General features: G+C 37.1%; 1 protein-coding gene across 25 annotated transcripts in view; it reads right to left on the bottom strand.

Annotated features, from left to right (window-relative positions):
* The window catches only part of magi2b (membrane associated guanylate kinase, WW and PDZ domain containing 2b), a 251,798-nt gene that overhangs the window by 34,303 nt on the left and 198,824 nt on the right, over positions 1 to 18,671 (bottom strand). For 6 of the 25 annotated variants that reach the window (XR_015526466.1, XM_087312240.1, XM_087312239.1 and 3 more), the window contains exons 13-19: positions 17,486 to 17,663; positions 13,762 to 13,797; positions 9,667 to 9,782; positions 7,097 to 7,292; positions 5,110 to 5,289; positions 2,710 to 2,895; positions 92 to 479 (exon numbers count right to left, since the gene is read on the bottom strand). Coding sequence is in view for 19 of the 25 variants with exons in the window: in XM_087312240.1 (XP_087168366.1) it covers positions 92 to 479; positions 2,710 to 2,895; positions 5,110 to 5,289; positions 7,097 to 7,292; positions 9,667 to 9,782; positions 13,762 to 13,797; positions 17,486 to 17,663 (1,280 nt within the window). In the remaining 6 variants the exon portion in view is untranslated. Of the gene's footprint in view, positions 1 to 91; positions 480 to 2,709; positions 2,896 to 5,109; positions 5,290 to 7,096; positions 7,293 to 9,179; positions 9,783 to 13,761; positions 13,798 to 17,485; positions 17,664 to 18,671 lie in introns of all 25 variants that reach the window. The other 19 variants (XR_015526467.1, XR_015526468.1, XM_087312243.1 and 16 more) reach the window with 5 other exon arrangements.

Here is an 18,671-nt window from a genome sequence, read left to right on the forward strand (position 1 = left end):
GAGCTCTTCAAAATTTTGCTACATTTGCTTGATTTTACGTTAAATTCAGAGATTACAGAATCAATAATAAATATATATATATAATATATACCTGGTGTCATGAAGATAGAGTTGTGAAGGCACCGGCACCGGCACTGATCCAATGATAGTGGTTTGAATCCCCGTCATGCCTGGATCCAGAACTGGAGCAGCCTGAGTCATGGCTGAGCCTGTCTGCATGCTCTCCAGGCCGGCCTGACTCACAGAGACACTGCCCTGAGTGAGCGGAGGGCTGCCGTGTGGAGCTCCAGGACTCTGGTCTACCAGTAGTGGGCTGGGCTGTGTGGTGGCTGGGCTGGGGTGAGGGGCTGGAGGGCTGGGATGTGCCATGGTAGGGCTCTGCTGGGTTGCTGGGCTGGACTGGGTCTGTGGGCTGTGCTTCTGGGCCACCATGGGACTCTGTTTTTCCGATGTTGGGGCCGAGTGAGCACCATTTACGTCTAGGGCAAAAAATAATTGAGTATAAGAAAAACAAGATTCTTTATGATACTATATTGTGATAAGGGATGCAGAGATGGATTAGACAGAAAAAGCATTTTAGAAACTGGATGTTGTTTTAATATAACTTGCAAACAAACCTTACTGGAATGATTTTTTTTATGGTATACAGTGTGTAAACGGAGTGTTAGCAGAGGTCAGAAATACAGAACAGATGTACAAACAAACAAAACCTTACTGTGCTGTACTGGCAGCTCAAATGTCACAGAGGAATGACCGAACACCCACAGAAATAAACAAGATACTGTGCGTGCATTTTAACAAATGTAAAAACAAATTGACCTTTGTTCATTTCATCGTCGCTCATTCCGTGATGTTGACAACATTAAATAAAAAAGACTGCATGAATAAGGCAGTTTTCTTTATAAGTCATGTACGTTTAAGCGATAGCTTGGAGTGTTGCGTTTCAAAAAGTGAAAACATTGAAGATGCAAGATGTGCAGCACCTGAAACTATGGACACTGGAAGCCTGTGCTGGCATTTCTCCTGCGGTGTTGCTATCAGTGTGTGAATAGTGGGAGTAGAGGATTGCATTGACAAACCAACACAATGGGCAGCACATTGAACACAAGTGGTCAGAAACTTGTAAATAACTCATGAAAGAATAAAGTTACATTAAAACTAAGCACACCATTGCTTTTCTTGTTTAATTCCCAATAAGTTTGATGTGTCACATGTCTTCCTGTTGAAAAAAACAAAAGTTGGATCCAAGTTGGCAGACTTCAAAATGGCCACCATGGTCACCTCCCATCTTGAAAAGTTTGCCACCTCACATATACTAATGTGCAACAAACAGGATGTTAATATCACCAACCATTCCCATTTTATATAGGTGTATCCATATTAATGGCCCACCCTGTAGAGAGAAGGTGATGTGATGCACAGTGCACAAGTGTTTAAAAAGAGCTGGCGGGCTCACATGCAGATCTGTTTATCCTCTCGTGGAAGAAATCTGCTGTGCATGAAAACAATTGGTACACTCAATCAGATTTATCATGGAATTTAAAAAAAAATGAAGCTCATTCACTCAGTCTTGCTGCTCTCAAGAGTTTGATGTGAAAACATTGACCGAACGTTCACACCGAAAGCGGCGAGAGCGTCAAAGTAGCCGGAAGTCATTCATTTTCAATGAGAGCCGGCGGCGATAAGCGGCGAGGAGCAGCGCGGCGAGGAGCAGCGCGGCGCGTCTTCGCCGGCGTGAGCGTCGAGGAGAGTTGAAATGAAGTCAACTTTATGGTAATGAGCTATGACGCGGTTCGGCGGCAAGCAATTAAAATGAAGATGTCCATCGCTTGATAGCAGTTCAGAGAACACAGACCAGTGAACTTTGGTTCCGACCACAGTTGTTCCCAAGGGTTTGATTATTGCGGTCGCCAGATTTCCAATTATTTAAATTTTTTTCCTACAGGAACATACATTAAATAAGTTACTGGCGAGTTACTGATGTTCATTAATGATATATAAATTTATCTTAAAAAAGCGGGAATCTCACGCGATGTGACAGTACAAAACAGTACTGCTGCTTCAGGATATTTCAGACATATGGACACATATTGGATAAATAGAGCAAAGCCACACCACACGCAACTTGATCTTCTATTGTTGTATGAATTTGATAAGAAGTGCGCAACATTTTCACGCTAGAAACATGTTTTAAGCAGGAATGTAACTGATATGCTGCAACGGCTCCTTTAAGTACGAGATCAATGTAGCGAGTTTTGACGCTCTCGCCGGAGGAGCTAAAGGCAGAGAGCGTTGTCGCCAGGGCGGCCAGAGCGACCTTGGACGCTCTCGCCGCTTTCGGTGTGAACGTACGGTTAGTCTTTTTGTAAACAGCAGTGGTAGCCGGGTTCTGTTTAACCAATAATTGAACAGATTATTAATAACCACTCAAAGAACATTTTACTGCACACATTCTGGGCTGCAAAAACACAGTGGACTTGAATGCGTCTTTAGGAAAGTGAAATGGTGTTATTCCTGCTTTTCTATAAGCACCACCTACTGGAAGATTGTAAGTTTCCTTTTTCTTCAGCCGGTTTAGTGTATTTGCTTTATATGGGTATTTTTGCTTGCTACTTTTTTAATGATAAAAAACAATATTGAAGTTATACAATCTATCTGACCAATTTGCTTTTTAAAAGGGCAATTGGCCATGAAAAAAAATGACCATACCTTCCTCTGGGATGATGTGCAGGGTGACAGTGAGTCCAGCGTCTTTGATCAGCTTGACAATGTCTGCGTGAGGCATGTTGATAATAGACTGACAGTTGACAGCCATAATACGGTCGCCAACCTTCAGCTTTCCACAGCGATCGGCCGGACTGCCCTCGATGATGCGGCCGATCTTATGTGGCACAGCTACAAAACACACACCAATGGAGAGTTTCATGAAACTGGGTAGAAAAAAACTTTACACATACTTTAGTTGGAAAAATATAGTGATACGTTCATTTTAATAAAATAAGAAATGATTGTGTAGTACAAAATGTACAAAATAAAGGGATTTATTTAATTTTCTAAAAAGCCTGCATTTAGTAAAACACAGATCTAAAACTCCCTCAAATTTAAATGATAAAGTGGCTGCCCCAAGTCCTGACCTAAAACTGATTGAAAATCTCTGAAAAATCCTTGAGAGACTAATAATATCCTCTGAAAAACTAGTGATGTCATTTGAGAGACCATTTTATCGTGCCATATGTCACAGGTTGAGCTGGGAGAAACCCCAGTACTATCTTAATTCTGTCCTATTTGGGGTAAAGCATTATTCGTAGAAGGGAAATCAGACATGGGTTTTAAGCTGCGGTTTCAGAAAGGCTTACGGAAGAGATCAGATCTTTATGAAGATAATATACTGATGACCTTAGATAAAGCTTCCAGCTTCCAGCCTCCATAGCTGAGACTGCAGCTTTGACTTTTGGCCAGCGGAGAAACTAAAATGGTTGCCCAACTGAGTCTGGGTTCTCTTTAAGGTTTTTTTTCTTCACTCTCCTATCGGTGAAGTTTTTTTTCCCTCTCCGCTTTCACCTCTGGCTTGCATGGTTCAGGATCGGTAGAGCTACGCATCGATGAATTTGCTATTCAGTGTTTGGACTCTCAGTAATGACTTTAAACCACACTGAACTGAGCTGAACTGAACTGAACTTAAACACTAAAAACTGAACTACCCTGATCCAGTTACTATGACCATTTATGTGAAGCTGCTTTGACACAATCTACATTGTAAAAGCGCTATACAAATAAAGCTGAATTGAATTGAATAAAAAATTCCTCAAATGCCTAATTTTTTAAAGAAACTTCAGATCCATAATTTTAAGTTCTAAAACTCATTCATACCAGTGCCCGACCCTAAGTAGTTTAGAAGAAATTGCAGTTAAAAATGCCAGTGCCAAATACAACATTTCTACGCTATATAGCAAATTCGTTAATGAATCTACAAATCATAAAAGATTGGCTTGGATTGATGACCTTTAGATGGATGTATGTATGGCTCTGTTGGGATGGGGTGGGTGTACTTTGATTGGTATTTGGTTTAAAATACAGTATGTACTATCATATATATATATATATATATATATATATATATATATATATATATATATATATATATATATATATATATATATATATATATATATATATATATATATATACACACACACACACACACACACACACACACACACACATATATATACATACATATATATATATATACACATACATACACACACATTATATATATACATATTTACATTACACAAACACACACACACACACACACACACACACACACACACACACACACACACACACACACACACACACACACACACACACATATATATATTAAAGCATGGGTAGCATGGGTAGGGAACCTATGGCTCGGGAGCCACATGTGACTCTTTGACCAAAAATATGTGGCTTTACAACTGTCTCCCTTCAAAAAATTTATTGTTTCCTAATGACCTTTTTATTGTATATTTTTACAGCAAAATTAATAAGAATAAAAATAAAAGGACGCTTCAACGCGTTGTGCGGTGCTATGAATTAACTTGAAACGCGACAACAATAAAGGGGCATGCAACTTACATTTCTACGGTAACCTTGCACACGTAAATTCAAACAACATTAGTAAGTGATGGCGAAAAGAAAGAAAAATCTATAAATGATACCTTCTTAATACATGGACTTGCGCAACATGTGATGCTTCATATACAGTATATCACCAACGGTTCTTTAAAAAAATGCATTTGCCCAAAAAATCTAAAATGGCTCTTTGCTGTAAAAAGGTTCCCGACCCCTGTACTAAAGTATAAACTAAACAGATATTAAATAGGCCAGACAGGCTTCATTTACTATATGAAAAAAGATATAAACCAAAAGTTATCCTATATAAGCATCCTAAGATCCACCCAAATATTAATAAAGAACCTAGAGACTTCATCTCTGACTTTCAATAAATCTGTACCTCCAACAATATTGTGTGGAACAATAAAGAGCTTGTGTTCATAAAAGCCTGCATTATGAACGCTGACCGGATCATCAGACTGACAGCTGTGTAAAAGGACTCACTTATTGTGTTTGTGGTCTCTGGACGGTTGAGGGAGCTGATGATGACAAAGCCGAAGCCTTCACTTTCCTTACGGTGAATGACCACATCAGTGGTGGGCGGCAGGTTGACCGGACAGACAGCGTGACCTCGAGGAGAGCTGTTCTGATTGGCTGAACCACCGTTCTCCTCACACGGTTGACCTGCAGGTGGCAGCAAACACAATGTCAGTCAATACACACACAGACTAATAGAGAAAAGAGACACAGATATTACTGACTCGCATTCATGCTGATTTACATCATAATGTCAATCAACCATCAGATCTGAATGGTTTTCATTTGGAATAAAACGGTTTGCTTTTATGACTTATATAGTATGATGTAGTTAGAATATGGAGAAACCTTAAAAATAAGTAAAAATATGCAGTTTGTTGTAGATTTAGTTTAAATGGTCCAACTTTAAGTAGAAATAGTCATAGTTGAACAAAATATGATGAAATCAATTTAATAGAAACTGCCTCAAATGAATCTTATAATTGGGTCTAAAATATTATTTAGAAAATATTTGGTTTTAGTTCCCTTTTCAATATTTAATTGACTAATTTCCTTTTTTATTTTTTCTGCTCATAACAGTACTGCATAATTTTTTAATTTTTGTTATTCATTATGATGTAATTTGGTGGTAATGTCCTTAATTCTTTGGCAAACCCTATTTAACTGGTAGCCCAACTTTTTAGCTTTCACTGATTTTGCAAGATGAGCCATTCCTTGACCAAATAAAGGCCAATTTAAAAATAAAGCTCCTTTTAACCATAGCAAGAGCAATAGCTTGTTCCAAATGTCTAATTACAAGAATATTGCATCTCTATAGTGTCACCAACTCATTCAGGTTCAATGTTTGTCAGAAGCTCCTTTAACAACATGTGGTTCATAAAATAAGCCAGTATGTTTTCATGAGATCAGCGAGTTCCTGTCATACAACAAAACAAGTAAAGCAGTTCCTTCAAGCTGAAAACACTGAAATAATAAAGTGGCAGGCCAGAGCCCTGACCTAAACCTGATTGAAAATCTCTAAAAAATTAAGTCCTTTGAGCAACTAGTGATGCCATTTGAGAGACTACTGATGTGGCGTGTCAGACTAGTGATGTCATTTGAGAGACTAGGCGTGTGCTGTGGCTGCAGGTGTGCTGAAGTCATTCAAAGTGAGGGTCTGTTTAATTCCTACACATTTTTATCTGCAATAACCTTTAGAAATTTCCCCTGTAAAATTTCTTGGTGTAGTCATTGCTGTTCTCGAATTCTGATCACAGTGTTTTCCGCAAAATAGAGAGTTTTATTTAATTTTCTTAAAATTCCTCCATTTTGTAAAACACTGTTCTAAAACTCCATCAAATTTTTATTGATGAAGAGGCAGCCCCAAGTCCCGATCTAAACCTGATTAAAAAAATCTCTGAGAAATCCATAAGAGACAAATTGGGTCCTGTAAGAAAATAGTGATGCCATTTGAGAGACTAGTGATATCCAGTGAGAGACTATAGATGTGGTGTGAGAGATTAGGGATGTGCTGCAGCTGCAGGTGTGCTCACGTCATTTAAAGTAAGGGTCTGTTTACTTCCTACACATTTTTAACTGCTATAACCCTCAGAAATGTCAGTTGTAACATTTCTCGGTGCTACAAACAGTCATTGCTGTTCTCAAATTTTGATCACAAGAGATTACATTTTCTTGAAATGCCAGAATTTTGTAAAAGACTTTCATTAAAACACCTTAAATTTTTGTGAGATGAAGTGGCAACCCAAGGTCCTGATCTAAACCTGACTGAAAATCTCTGGAAAATCCTTGAGAGACTAGTCATGTCCTAGAGATGTGCAAGAGATGTAACTTTTACACATTTTAAGTGTCTTAAATTGTTGATCTTGACTGTATAATTTGTAATCCTGTGTGTTTGACGGTGGGCATACACTAAGGGAACAGTTCAAAACACAGTATACTGTAGAATTTGGCTTACTCTGCTGCGTCAGAACTCTCCTCCTGACCGTCAGGGTGACCTGTCCATTTCGAGCTGCCGCATGCATGAGGTCGATGACGTAGCGATGTGGTCGTCCCCCCACAGGCATCCTGTCAACCGAGACCAGCTCATCTCCGGGACGCAGCCTGCCGTCCCGCTCTGCCGGGCTATTCTCAATGATTGCTCCAATCACAATCTGTGGAGAGAAATCAGACATCACATTGATGTCATCTAACATTGATCCATTCATAATAATACTAATTGATACTACTGACAACGATTTACAAAGTTATCTTTACTAGCTAATGAGATTCTATTATCTTGACAGAAAGCGCTGGTGTTTATTTGTAAAAAGTAGATGAAAGTATCAGGGATTACCAAAAACAACTAGCTTAGAGGCGACTGTAAATAAACGTTTTTCACATTAAATGGTATCAAAATGCTAATGAGTCAAAGATGTTAGTGCAACCAATAAAAAATAATTTATAATGTAATTTTACATAGCAAACAAAATAATTGAAAAAGTATTTTAATTTTAAGGACAAAATTAGGCTAAAATGATCATCATTCAACATAACACATTTATTTATGTATTTTTATTTATGTACACATTTATTTATTTTATTCAAATAAATAAAACAATAACTGATTATTATACAAATGTTCATTTATTTTAAATTGTAAACATGTTGCTGTTCATCTTTAACTTATTTACCATGGTACAAAACAAGGTTAGTGTTATTGTTAATATTTATGAGGAATTAGCAGAAAAAAACAAACTTTAACTAAAACTATTAAAAATATAAACATTTCCAAAAATTATTTTATCTTTTTAACTTTTCAACTAACTTCAGTCTAAATATGTATTTAATTAATAAATAAATTAATGAATAAACAAACATTGATCTATTTACACAAAAAGTAGCTCTTTGACTGACACATAAAACACCCAATCACAGATTTGTGCCTCGTCACAGGCAGATGGAACAATCTCTACCCTGACATAAAAGAAGAAAAACTAAAATTGCAAACGACAAAAAAGGGGCAATTTAAGGAAAACGTAAGCTTCAATTTGGTGGGGAAATAGGGCTGGGCATTATAATGAAAATATCATGCTATGAGTTATAGTAATGAGAAATTGTAACTTCATATATTAGATTAAATTTCTTTTTAATTGTTTAATTGTTCAAAATGATCTATACTCTGAGATATATACTAACCAGCCACTTTATTAGGTACACCTGTCCAATGTTGATGCAAATTTCAAATCAGCCAATCACATGGCAGCAACTCAATGCATTTAGGCTAGACATGAAGAAGAGCATCTCTGAATGCACCACATGTCCAACCTTGTGGCAGATGGGTTACAGCAGCAGAAAATCACCCTGGGTGCCACTTCTTTCAGCTAAGAACAGGAAACTGAGGCTACAATTCCCCCAGGGTCACCAAAATTGGACAGTGATTTAACATATTCTAAAGATTGAAAAAACGTTGCCTGGTCTGATAAGTCTCGATTTCTGCATCAACATTCAGATGGCAGGGTCAGAATTTGGCATCAACAACATGAAAGCATGAATCCATCCTGCCTAGTATCAGGCTGGTGGTGGTGTAATGGAGTGGGGGATATTTTCTTTGCACATTTTGGGGCAATTAGTACCAATTGAGCATCGTGTCAACACCACAGCCTACCTGAGTATTGTTGCTGATCATGTCCATCCCTTTATGACCACAGTGTACCCATCTTCTGTTGGCTACTCCCAGCAGGGTAACGTGCTATGTCATAAAGCGTGATTCAACTTTCAATGAGTTCACTGTACTCAAATGTCCTCCACAGTCATCAGATCTCAATCCAATAGAGCACCTTTAAGATGTGGGACTATAAAATGCACATCATGGATGTGCAGCCGACAAATCTGCCGCAAATGTGTGAAGCTATCATGTCAATAAGGACCATAATCTCTGAGGAATATTTCCAGTACCTTGTTGGATCTATTCCACGAAGTTTTAGGGCAGTTCTGAGGGCAAAAGGGGGTCCAACTAGGTACTAAGAAGGTGTACCTAATAAAGTGGCCAGTGATTGTACAATCAATCGTGATGTAGTGTTACATATTTTTAAACAATTTATCAACTGCAATACTTAAAATACACATATTTTTGCTTTAAAAGCTTAATGGACAAAGTCTGTCATAAATCATAAAGTGTACATAAGTCTTTATGTATCTTTCTTTTCAACTCAATACTGTTATTCAGCAAAGATGCGTTGGATATATCAAAAGTTACAGCAAATAAATAAAATATATTGAAAAAAATGTTTCGTAATTTAGATTTGACTAAAGCGTGAACTGTATATAATCTTTTAATACACGACTATGATCACTATACTCATAAACAATCAAATTATAATGCTACATGCCCAAAGAAAGACAGACAGACAAAACAATACTGCTACTGTAACGTGCTGTAAGTAGCTGCATGGAACAGAAAAAGAGTGTGTCAGGTGTGTTTCCATCTGCTGCTCGTGGAGCTGTACAGATATGAACCAGTATCTGCTTATTCTGCCCCATACGAGCCTTGTCACGGGCCTCCGGACTCACAGCCTGCACCGCCTCGTCTCCACCCAGAATCCTGAAGCCGAAGCCGGTCTTCTCCCTCAGCAGGTGCACCTCCACCTCCTGATACTCCACACCTAAACAACCACAAACACAGTTCAGATATCACACACACAAACACACACAGCAGGAATGATTTAACACTGCTTTCTTTTTGGAAAAGAAAAAAGTTGAGTATTTTAATTACTAGTATATAACAATTCTATTGTAAAAAGTAAAAATTAAAATCTGAATGTACTGTCAGAATATAGAAATGCAATTAAAATATATACATCTGAATATATAATTTGTAAACATATAGAGTGCTTGGCATATACAAGTACACCCCACACAAATCTCCCATTTAAATGAATATGTTCTATAGAAAGTGTTACAATATTATAGTCAGAGAATATTAATGCAGACCTCTGAATATATAAACATATTTTTTACAATTATTTCCATAACATTACAAGACTACAAAAAGCAAACTTGACATATAATGACCTAAATATGGAAAATTCCAGATAACGTTTTCGGCAACCTTGTATTACAGTATTTATTTAGTAATCAGAATTGAATAAATTTTATTATTGAGAATGATTAAAATTAGGAAATTAATTGTTAATAATACAAAAAACTGTATTTTTAATTTAGGCATAGGGTTAGAAATTTGACTTTTCTAACCAAATACATTTTTTTATTAAAGACATATAACTATCTTCAGTTTGTTTCACAGTATTTCCTATATATTTTTTTCTTCTGGAGAAAGTCTTATTTGTTTTATTTTGACTAGAATAAAAGCACTTTAAATTAAAAAAAAAAAAACAAAAAAAAATTGCCCTCATAAGCCATATTTTTTTATACAGCAGTGGTTCTCAAAGTGGGGGTCGCAGGAGAATGAAGGGAGGAGGGGGGGGGGGGGTCGCCTGATGTTTTACAAAAATCTATTTATTTTGTTAAACCATAAGAAATACCATATTTTATCCATAAAAATAGTTGTTTATAGTTACTATATACTATATAGTTACTATAGTTCCTATTTCTATTGGATTGTGACCCCTGGGGTAATTACATTATATTAAAGACACAGCAATAGCGTCAGATGAAGCAGATTGATTTTATAATGCCAGGTTAAACTTTCTGGCACATTTACAGCACTGACATGCATTAAAAAAAAATTAAACAAAGATTAGACTTGGGTCTATTGGTGTATGTGCGCTATTGCATGCAAGGTTTCTGTATTTTTAACCACTTCAGAGGATATTGGGGGTCACAGGTCACTGGCATTGTCATTTTTTGGGGTCACAGGCTGAAAAGTTTGGTATCGTTATACAATAACTTGCCTAACTACCCTAACCTGCCTAGTTACCCTAAATAACCTAGTCTAGCCTTTAAATGTCACTTTAGGCTGTGTAGAAGTTTCTTGAAAAATATCTAGTTAAATATTATTTACTGTCATCATGGCAAAGATAAAATAAATCCATTATTAAAAATGAGCTATTAAAATTTATATTTACAAATGTGTTGAAAAAAATCTGCGCTCCGTAAAATAAATTGGGGGAAAAATTTAACAGAGGGGCTAATAATTCTGACTTCAAGTTTAGCAACCACCCACAACACCCTAGCAAGTGCATAACAAATGTCCAGCATCTAGCCAGAACACACTAGTAACCCCATACCAACTGCTTAGCATTTACCAGAACACCCTACATAGCCACCACAAAGCAACTACTTAGCATCTATCCAGAACAGTAACAGCTTAGCATCCATCTATAATATACTAGTAACCACATAGCATCTGCTTAGTATCTACCCAGAAGACCCTAGCAACCACATAGAAACTGCTTACCATCTAGCCAGAAGATCCTAGCAACCACATAGCAACCTTCTAGCACCTACCCAATAAGACCCTAGCAACCAGATACCATATAACCAGAACATCATAGCAACCACATAGCAATTCCCTAACATCTGCTCAGAACATCCAAGCAACAACATTGCAACGCTAAGCATCTACCCAGAAGACCCTAGCAACCACATAGCAACTACTTCGCCTCTACCCTGAACATCCTAGCAACTGACTACCTATCATGTACCAGGAACACCTTAGCACACCTTAACTGCAAAGCACTCGCTTAGCATTCACCCAGCAACCAAATAGCATCTACACAGAACACCTTAGCAACCACACCATCTACCCAGAACAAACGAACAACCACCTAGAATCTACCCAGAACACCCTTGCAACCACATTGCAACTTCCTAGCATCTAACCAGAACACCCCAGCAACCAGATAGCATCTACCCAGAACACCTTAGCAACCACAAAGCAACTGCCTACCATCTACCCAGAAGACCCTAGCAACCACATAGCAGCTGCTTAGCATCTACCTATAATGCTCTAAGAACAGCTTAAAAAACGCATGGCACCCAGCCTGGCATCTACCAGAAACACACCAGCAACCGCATAGCAACTGCTTAGCATCTACAGAGAACACCCTAGCAACCAGATAGCATCAACACAGAACACCCTAGCAACCACATGGCAACTACTTATCATGTACTCAGAACACTTCAGCAACTGACTGCTTATTGTGTACCCAGAACACCTTAGCAACTGCATAGCACCAACCTAGCATCTACCCAGAACACCCTAGCAACCACATAGCAATTCCTAGCATCTTCCCAGAACACCCTAGCAAACAGAAAGCATTAATCCAGAACACCTTAGCAACCACATAGTAACAGCTTAGCATCTACACAGAAAATTCTAGCAACCACATAGCAACTGCCTAGCATCTATCTAGAACACTCCTGTAACCACATAGCAACTGTTTAACATCTACCCTAGCAACCATATTGCAACTTCATTGCGTCTACCTAGAACACCGTAGCAACTGACTGCCTAGCTTTTACCCAAAGACCCACAGCAACCAGATAGCATCTACCCAGAACACCCTAGCAACCACATAGCAACTGCCTAGCATCTACCCAGAACATGCAAGCAACAACATTGCAACGCTAAGCATCTACCCAGAAGACCCTAGCAATTACATAGCAACTGCTTTGCCTCTACCCAGAACACCCTAGCAACCACATAGTAACTTCCTAGCATCTATTTTAAACACCACAGCAACCAGATAGCATCTACCCAGAACACCCTAGCAACCACATAGCAACTGCCTAGCATCTACCCAGAAGATCCTAGCAACCACTTACCATCTACCCGGAACACCTTAGCAACCACATAACAACTTCATAGCATCCACCCAAAAGATCCTAGCAACCAGATAGCATACGTACATACCCAGAATACCTTAGCAAGTACATTCCAACTGCATAACATCTACCTAGAACACCCGAGCAACAGCCTGCCTACAGTACCAGGAATACCCAAGCAACCACATAGCCCCAGCCTAGCATCTACCCACAACACCCTAGCAACCACATAGCAACTTCCTAGCATCTATCCAGAACTCCATAGCAACTTCCCAGCATCTACCTTGAACACCACAGCAACTAGAAAGAATCTACCCAGAAGACCCTAGCAACCACATAGCAACTGCCTAGCATCTACCCAAAAGACCCTAGCAACCACATAGCAACTGCTTACCATCTACTCAGAAGACCCAAGCAACCACATAGCAACTGCTTACCATCTACTCAGAGGACCCTAGCAACCACATAGCAACTTCATATCATCTACCCAGAAAATTCCAGCAACCAGATAGCATTAGTATATACCCAGAATACCTTGGCAACCACATTACAGCTGCGTAACATCTACCCAGAACATCCTAGCAACAGCATAGTGACACACTGACGCCACACTGGTCTTTGTGATCTGCTCATGTTAGCAGGAGCTCTTGAGGAACATCGGATCTCCATAAGCTGAGTTATGTAGGTCAGCTCACACACCGGCGTGCTCAACCTCCTGATGTAGTGGAGAATAAGAGTACAGTGCAGACACAGATCTAAATATAGAGCACTAAAGCCACGCGGGTTACATAAATTAGCCATACAGAAGTGACTGAGAGCGTGTGTTTGTGACATGTAGAGGAAAAGAAGACTTGCCTGTAGAGTCTGTCAGCGTCCGAGGAGGAAGCGGCTCTGTGCGGGTGACAAATGACACATTCAGACACTGACATTATTCATAAATACTTTGGACTGGATTTGTGCTTTATTTAGGCTCACGTGTGGAAGGAACAATCTCAAGGAAGCTGTTGTGAATTTTAAAGGCGATTTCACCATAAAGTGAAAAGAAATGAAAAGGAAATTATTATTGGGCTGAAGAAAACTACAACTATTACTATTATAATTATTATTATTATTTGGTGATGATAGTAGTGAAGCGTGGTAGTGATGTTTCACTTGTATTGACATTATTAATAATGTTAAAAACATATTTTTAAAATAGAAAAGTAGACAGCAATGATAGATAATTCAGCAATGATTCGATATTAATTTTTAAATATAATATATAGAGCTAATTCGTTTTTATTTTTGTGATTTTTGTCATGGATATTTTATATTGGAAATTTTATTTTAATTTATATTCGTCCCAATTCAGTAATAATTTACTGTGATATATATATATATATATATATATATATATATATATATATATATATATATATATATATATATATATATATATATATATATATATATATATATATATATATATATATATATACATACATATAGGACGTCAATGTGACTAAACTTTTTCTCTTATAGGTAAGTTAGGATTATCAAATTTGTTTCTGTTATGCTTAATAGCAGAATAATGAGAGAGATATTTTTTTGAGAAATTGTTATGACTTTTCTTCAAATTCAAGTTTACATACAACAAGATTATTCTGCCTCTGAAAAAGCTCAGATGATGCTGTCAAGGTTTTGGAAGTTTCTGATTGGCTAATTGACAACATTTAAGTTAATTGGAGGCACAACTGTATAACAGTATTACAGAAAAAACCTCAAACATCCTTTTGTGACAACATGGGAAAATCAACAACAACAAAAAAAGGCAGATTACAGTTTGGTAAACTACACTGGAAAAAATAATAATTTTTGAAGACATGTCCTGTGGTCTGATGGACTAAGATTGAATTGTTTGGCCACAATGACCAGTGTTACATTTGGAGGACAAAGGGGACTGCTTACAAGCCTAGGAACACCATCCCAATAGTGAAGTATGGGGATTTCAGCATCATGTTGTGGGGCTGTTTTGCTGCAAAAGGGACTGGCTCACTTCACACGATAGATGGCATCATGACGAAAGAACGTTATGTAGAAAAACTGAAGCAACATCTCAAGACATCAGTCAGGAAATTAAAACTTGGCCACAAATGGGTTTTCCAAACAAACCATGACCCTAAGCATACAGCCAAATTAGTTAAAATGTGCTTTAAGGACAACAAAGTGAATGTTTTGGAGAGGCCATCAAAAAGCCCTGATCTCAATCCTATGGAAAATTTGTGGGCATAGTTAAAAAGGCTTGTGTGAGCAAGACTGAAAAAATTCTTTCAAACTATTGTGAGAAGCTTGTGGAAGGATACCCAAAATAGTTGACTAAAGTTATACAGTTCAAAAGAAAGCTAAAAAAAACAAAAAAAAACAAGGAAATGTATGTAAACTTTTGACTTTCTAGAAATTAATAAAAATTCTCAAACAAATTCTCTCATTATTCCGGCATTTAGCAAATGTAAATGATTTAGGTAATCCTACTGGACCTAAAATAGTAAACGTTTAGTATGATTTACCATCAGACGTTTAAAAAAAAAAGGTTATGTTCCTTTTTTAGAGTGTATGTAAACTTCTGGTTTCAACTGTATACATACACACAGTTGAAGTCAGAATTATTAGCCCCCCGAATTGTTTATATTTCCCCCTTTTTTGGTTAACCGAGAGAAGGTTTTTTTTTTTTTCAACACATTTCAGTTTCAGTAACTCGTTTCTAATAACTGATTTATTTTATCTTTGCCATGATGACAGTAAATATCACTAGATATTTTTCAAGACACTTCTATACAGCTTAACGTATCATTCAAAAGCTTAACTAGGTAATTAGGTTAAATAGGCAGGCTAGGGTAATTAGGCAAGTTATTGTATAATGATGGCTTGTTTTGTAGACTATCGAAAAAAATAGCTTAAAGGGGCTAAACATTTTGACCTTAAAATTTTTTATTAAAAAATTAAAAACTGCTTTTATTCTAGCTGAAATAAAACAAATGACACTTTCTCCAAAATAAAAAATATTATCAGACATACTGTGAAAATTTCCTTGCTGTTAAACATCGTTTAGGAAATATTTAAAAAAGCAAAAAAAAATTCAAAGGGGGTTTAATAATTCTGACCTCAACTGTGTGTGTGTGTGTGTGTGTGTGTGTGTGTGTGTGTGTGTGTGTGTGTGTGTGTGTGTGTGTGTGTTTATATATATATAAACGTATAAACCTAAGAAATGTATATCTGCAAAACAAATCTAATTAGTTTACAAATTAAGTTATGTGTAATAAAATTAAATGACTCAGTGACAAAGTATTGAAAACTGAAGATGAGGAGGTGTAGAAAGGCAGTGAAAGCCCAGATAGCAGCTGAGGTGAAATCTCTCAGTAGTTCTTCAGCAACCCTCTGCCCTTCCTCAGTGTAAACAAATATTCGCTGCTTCAGTACAACATCTACATTAGCAGGATGATGAAGATCAAACCAGAGTGGGCATTTCAGCGAGACAATGATCCAAAACACAGCCAGGGAAACTCTCAAATAGTTTCTAAAAAGTTTTGACTATTTTTATAGGCTTTTTTGGTGATGGCAGTTTAAAGACGGCTCTCATATGGAGAATGAAGTCACATGAAATGCTCAGGTGTGAGTTTTTCACAGACTTCAACAGAGTGTAAAAATCTTGATGGTTTTGTGGGTCTCTATCCCAATTGATCTTTATTTTGTATTCTCTATTGGATTCTAGTCAGGTGATTGGCTGAGCCATTCTATAGCTTGATTTTCTTTGAAAGCATTTGGGAGTTTTCTTGGCTGTGTTTTGGATCATTGTCTTGCTGAAATGTCCACTCTGGTTTGATCTTCATCATCCTGATTATGTAGATGTTGGACTGAAGCGGCGAATATTATTGTACAATGACGAAGGGCAGAGGAATGCTGAAGAACTACTGAGAGATTTCAGCTGCTTTCTGGGCTTTCACTGCCTTACTACACCTTCCTTTCCTCGTGTTCAATACTTTTTTTTCCTGTGTCATTTAATTTTATTACATATAACTTAGTTGTAAATTAATTAATATTGTTTTCTGTTCATACAGTATATCTATTTATTTGGTTATCAACATCTGGTGAAAATTTTAAGTCATTAGCACCTTTAGAAATATGCTTTTTTATGTTTACTGTTGACAACTTGAATACTTATGTATATTATAATATACATGTATAATAACTAAAAGGATTGTCTTTAAATAAAATCAGTTCATGCAGTAATGAAACACTCCTTATTATATTAAATATATTAATATAAAACATTATTAAATAATAAAACCAGTACACATTCACACATTTTTTATTATAAGTAATATAGCCATTATTCTATATTTTCAGTGTTTTCATGACTTTGGGAACCCACTTATATTTATATTATATTATATAGACTAAATAATAATTTTATACCAGTACCAGTAATTCGAATTTGCTAATAAAAATAGTAATTATATTATATTATATTATATTATATTAGTAAACTAAGAATTGAAACAATTTTATTTTTAGAAATCGCTCACCAAAAACTCTGACTTACGTCTGCTTTCATATATAGCCCGTGACTTCTCATAGAGGTCATAGGGGTCCGGCTTGCCTAAGTGGAAAGCCTCTGAATCTGGAACAGAGGAGCGATGAAGCGTCTGTGCAGGATGTGGAGCACCATGAGGAAGCAAAGTAGCCGATAAACCAGTCTGAGGACTTCCTTGAGGATCCCACTGCAATAAAAAATAGACCAGTTTGAGCAGACACATACAATTGCTAAGAAAAATAAATTAATCAAATCTTTCTATGTTTAAGCCCTATAATTGTAATTGTATAATTGTCCAGTGCATTAGCAAAGGTGAAAAAGAACAGCCCGGTATCTTTTTTTTGTTAAGATTTTCCCTGCAAGCATGTGAAAAAATACACTCTTCATATTTTGCTCCCCTAGTGATGTAGAAAGAGGATCTTATTATAATTTTACTTTTACTTATTTACCAAAAATAGTGTTTTCAAAATCAAGCGTAAGAGAAAAGTGCACTGGTGACCAGTGTTGGGTAATAACGTGTTCTTAGTAATGCGTTACTGTAACGGCATTACTTTTGACAGTAACTAATACTGTAATGTATTACTTTTTAAATATACTAACTCTGTTATCATTACGATATGATGTGTTTGTCTGTTACTTGGTAAGTTCATTCATTTTGACTGCAGTCTAGGCTACATTTTCCTGTTTACAGCTGCGAGGCATTGTGGTATTGGTGGATGCCAACTAACCACTGTAAAGAAGACGCGTCGCGAAAGAGGCACCAGACTGGACGAGAGAAACTGGGAGCGCAAGAGAGGCTAAGGGCATACTCACAATATGTACAGTTACCTTGAACTGGGCCAAAGCACGCTTGTACCCCCTCCCGTCTCCCCCGAAGATATGCAATGACACAGTCAAATATTTTGCTGAACAGATCAGCCACTTTTGATGCTCATAAACAATCATAAAGTCCTCATGCTGCAGGAATTATGAGGTTTGCTGAAGGTGCAGCTGTCGTACAGTGAGGAGTTTGCATATTTACTAAACTACGACAGTTTGCGTTCATTAAACAGTAAGAATGATTAAGAAATCCATATAAAACAGTGCCTTAAAAGTCACGTCTCGCTTTCAGTTTCGGGCTCAGGTATGTTTTGCACTCACACACAAGCATACCACGCCAAAGCCAAAGTGAACTGCGGACCAGGACCAGGGCCAG

This window comes from Danio rerio, chromosome 25 (genome assembly GCF_052040795.2).
Source record: "Danio rerio strain M-AB ecotype USA chromosome 25, GRCz13ab, whole genome shotgun sequence".
NCBI classification, from domain to species: domain Eukaryota; kingdom Metazoa; phylum Chordata; class Actinopteri; order Cypriniformes; family Danionidae; genus Danio; species Danio rerio.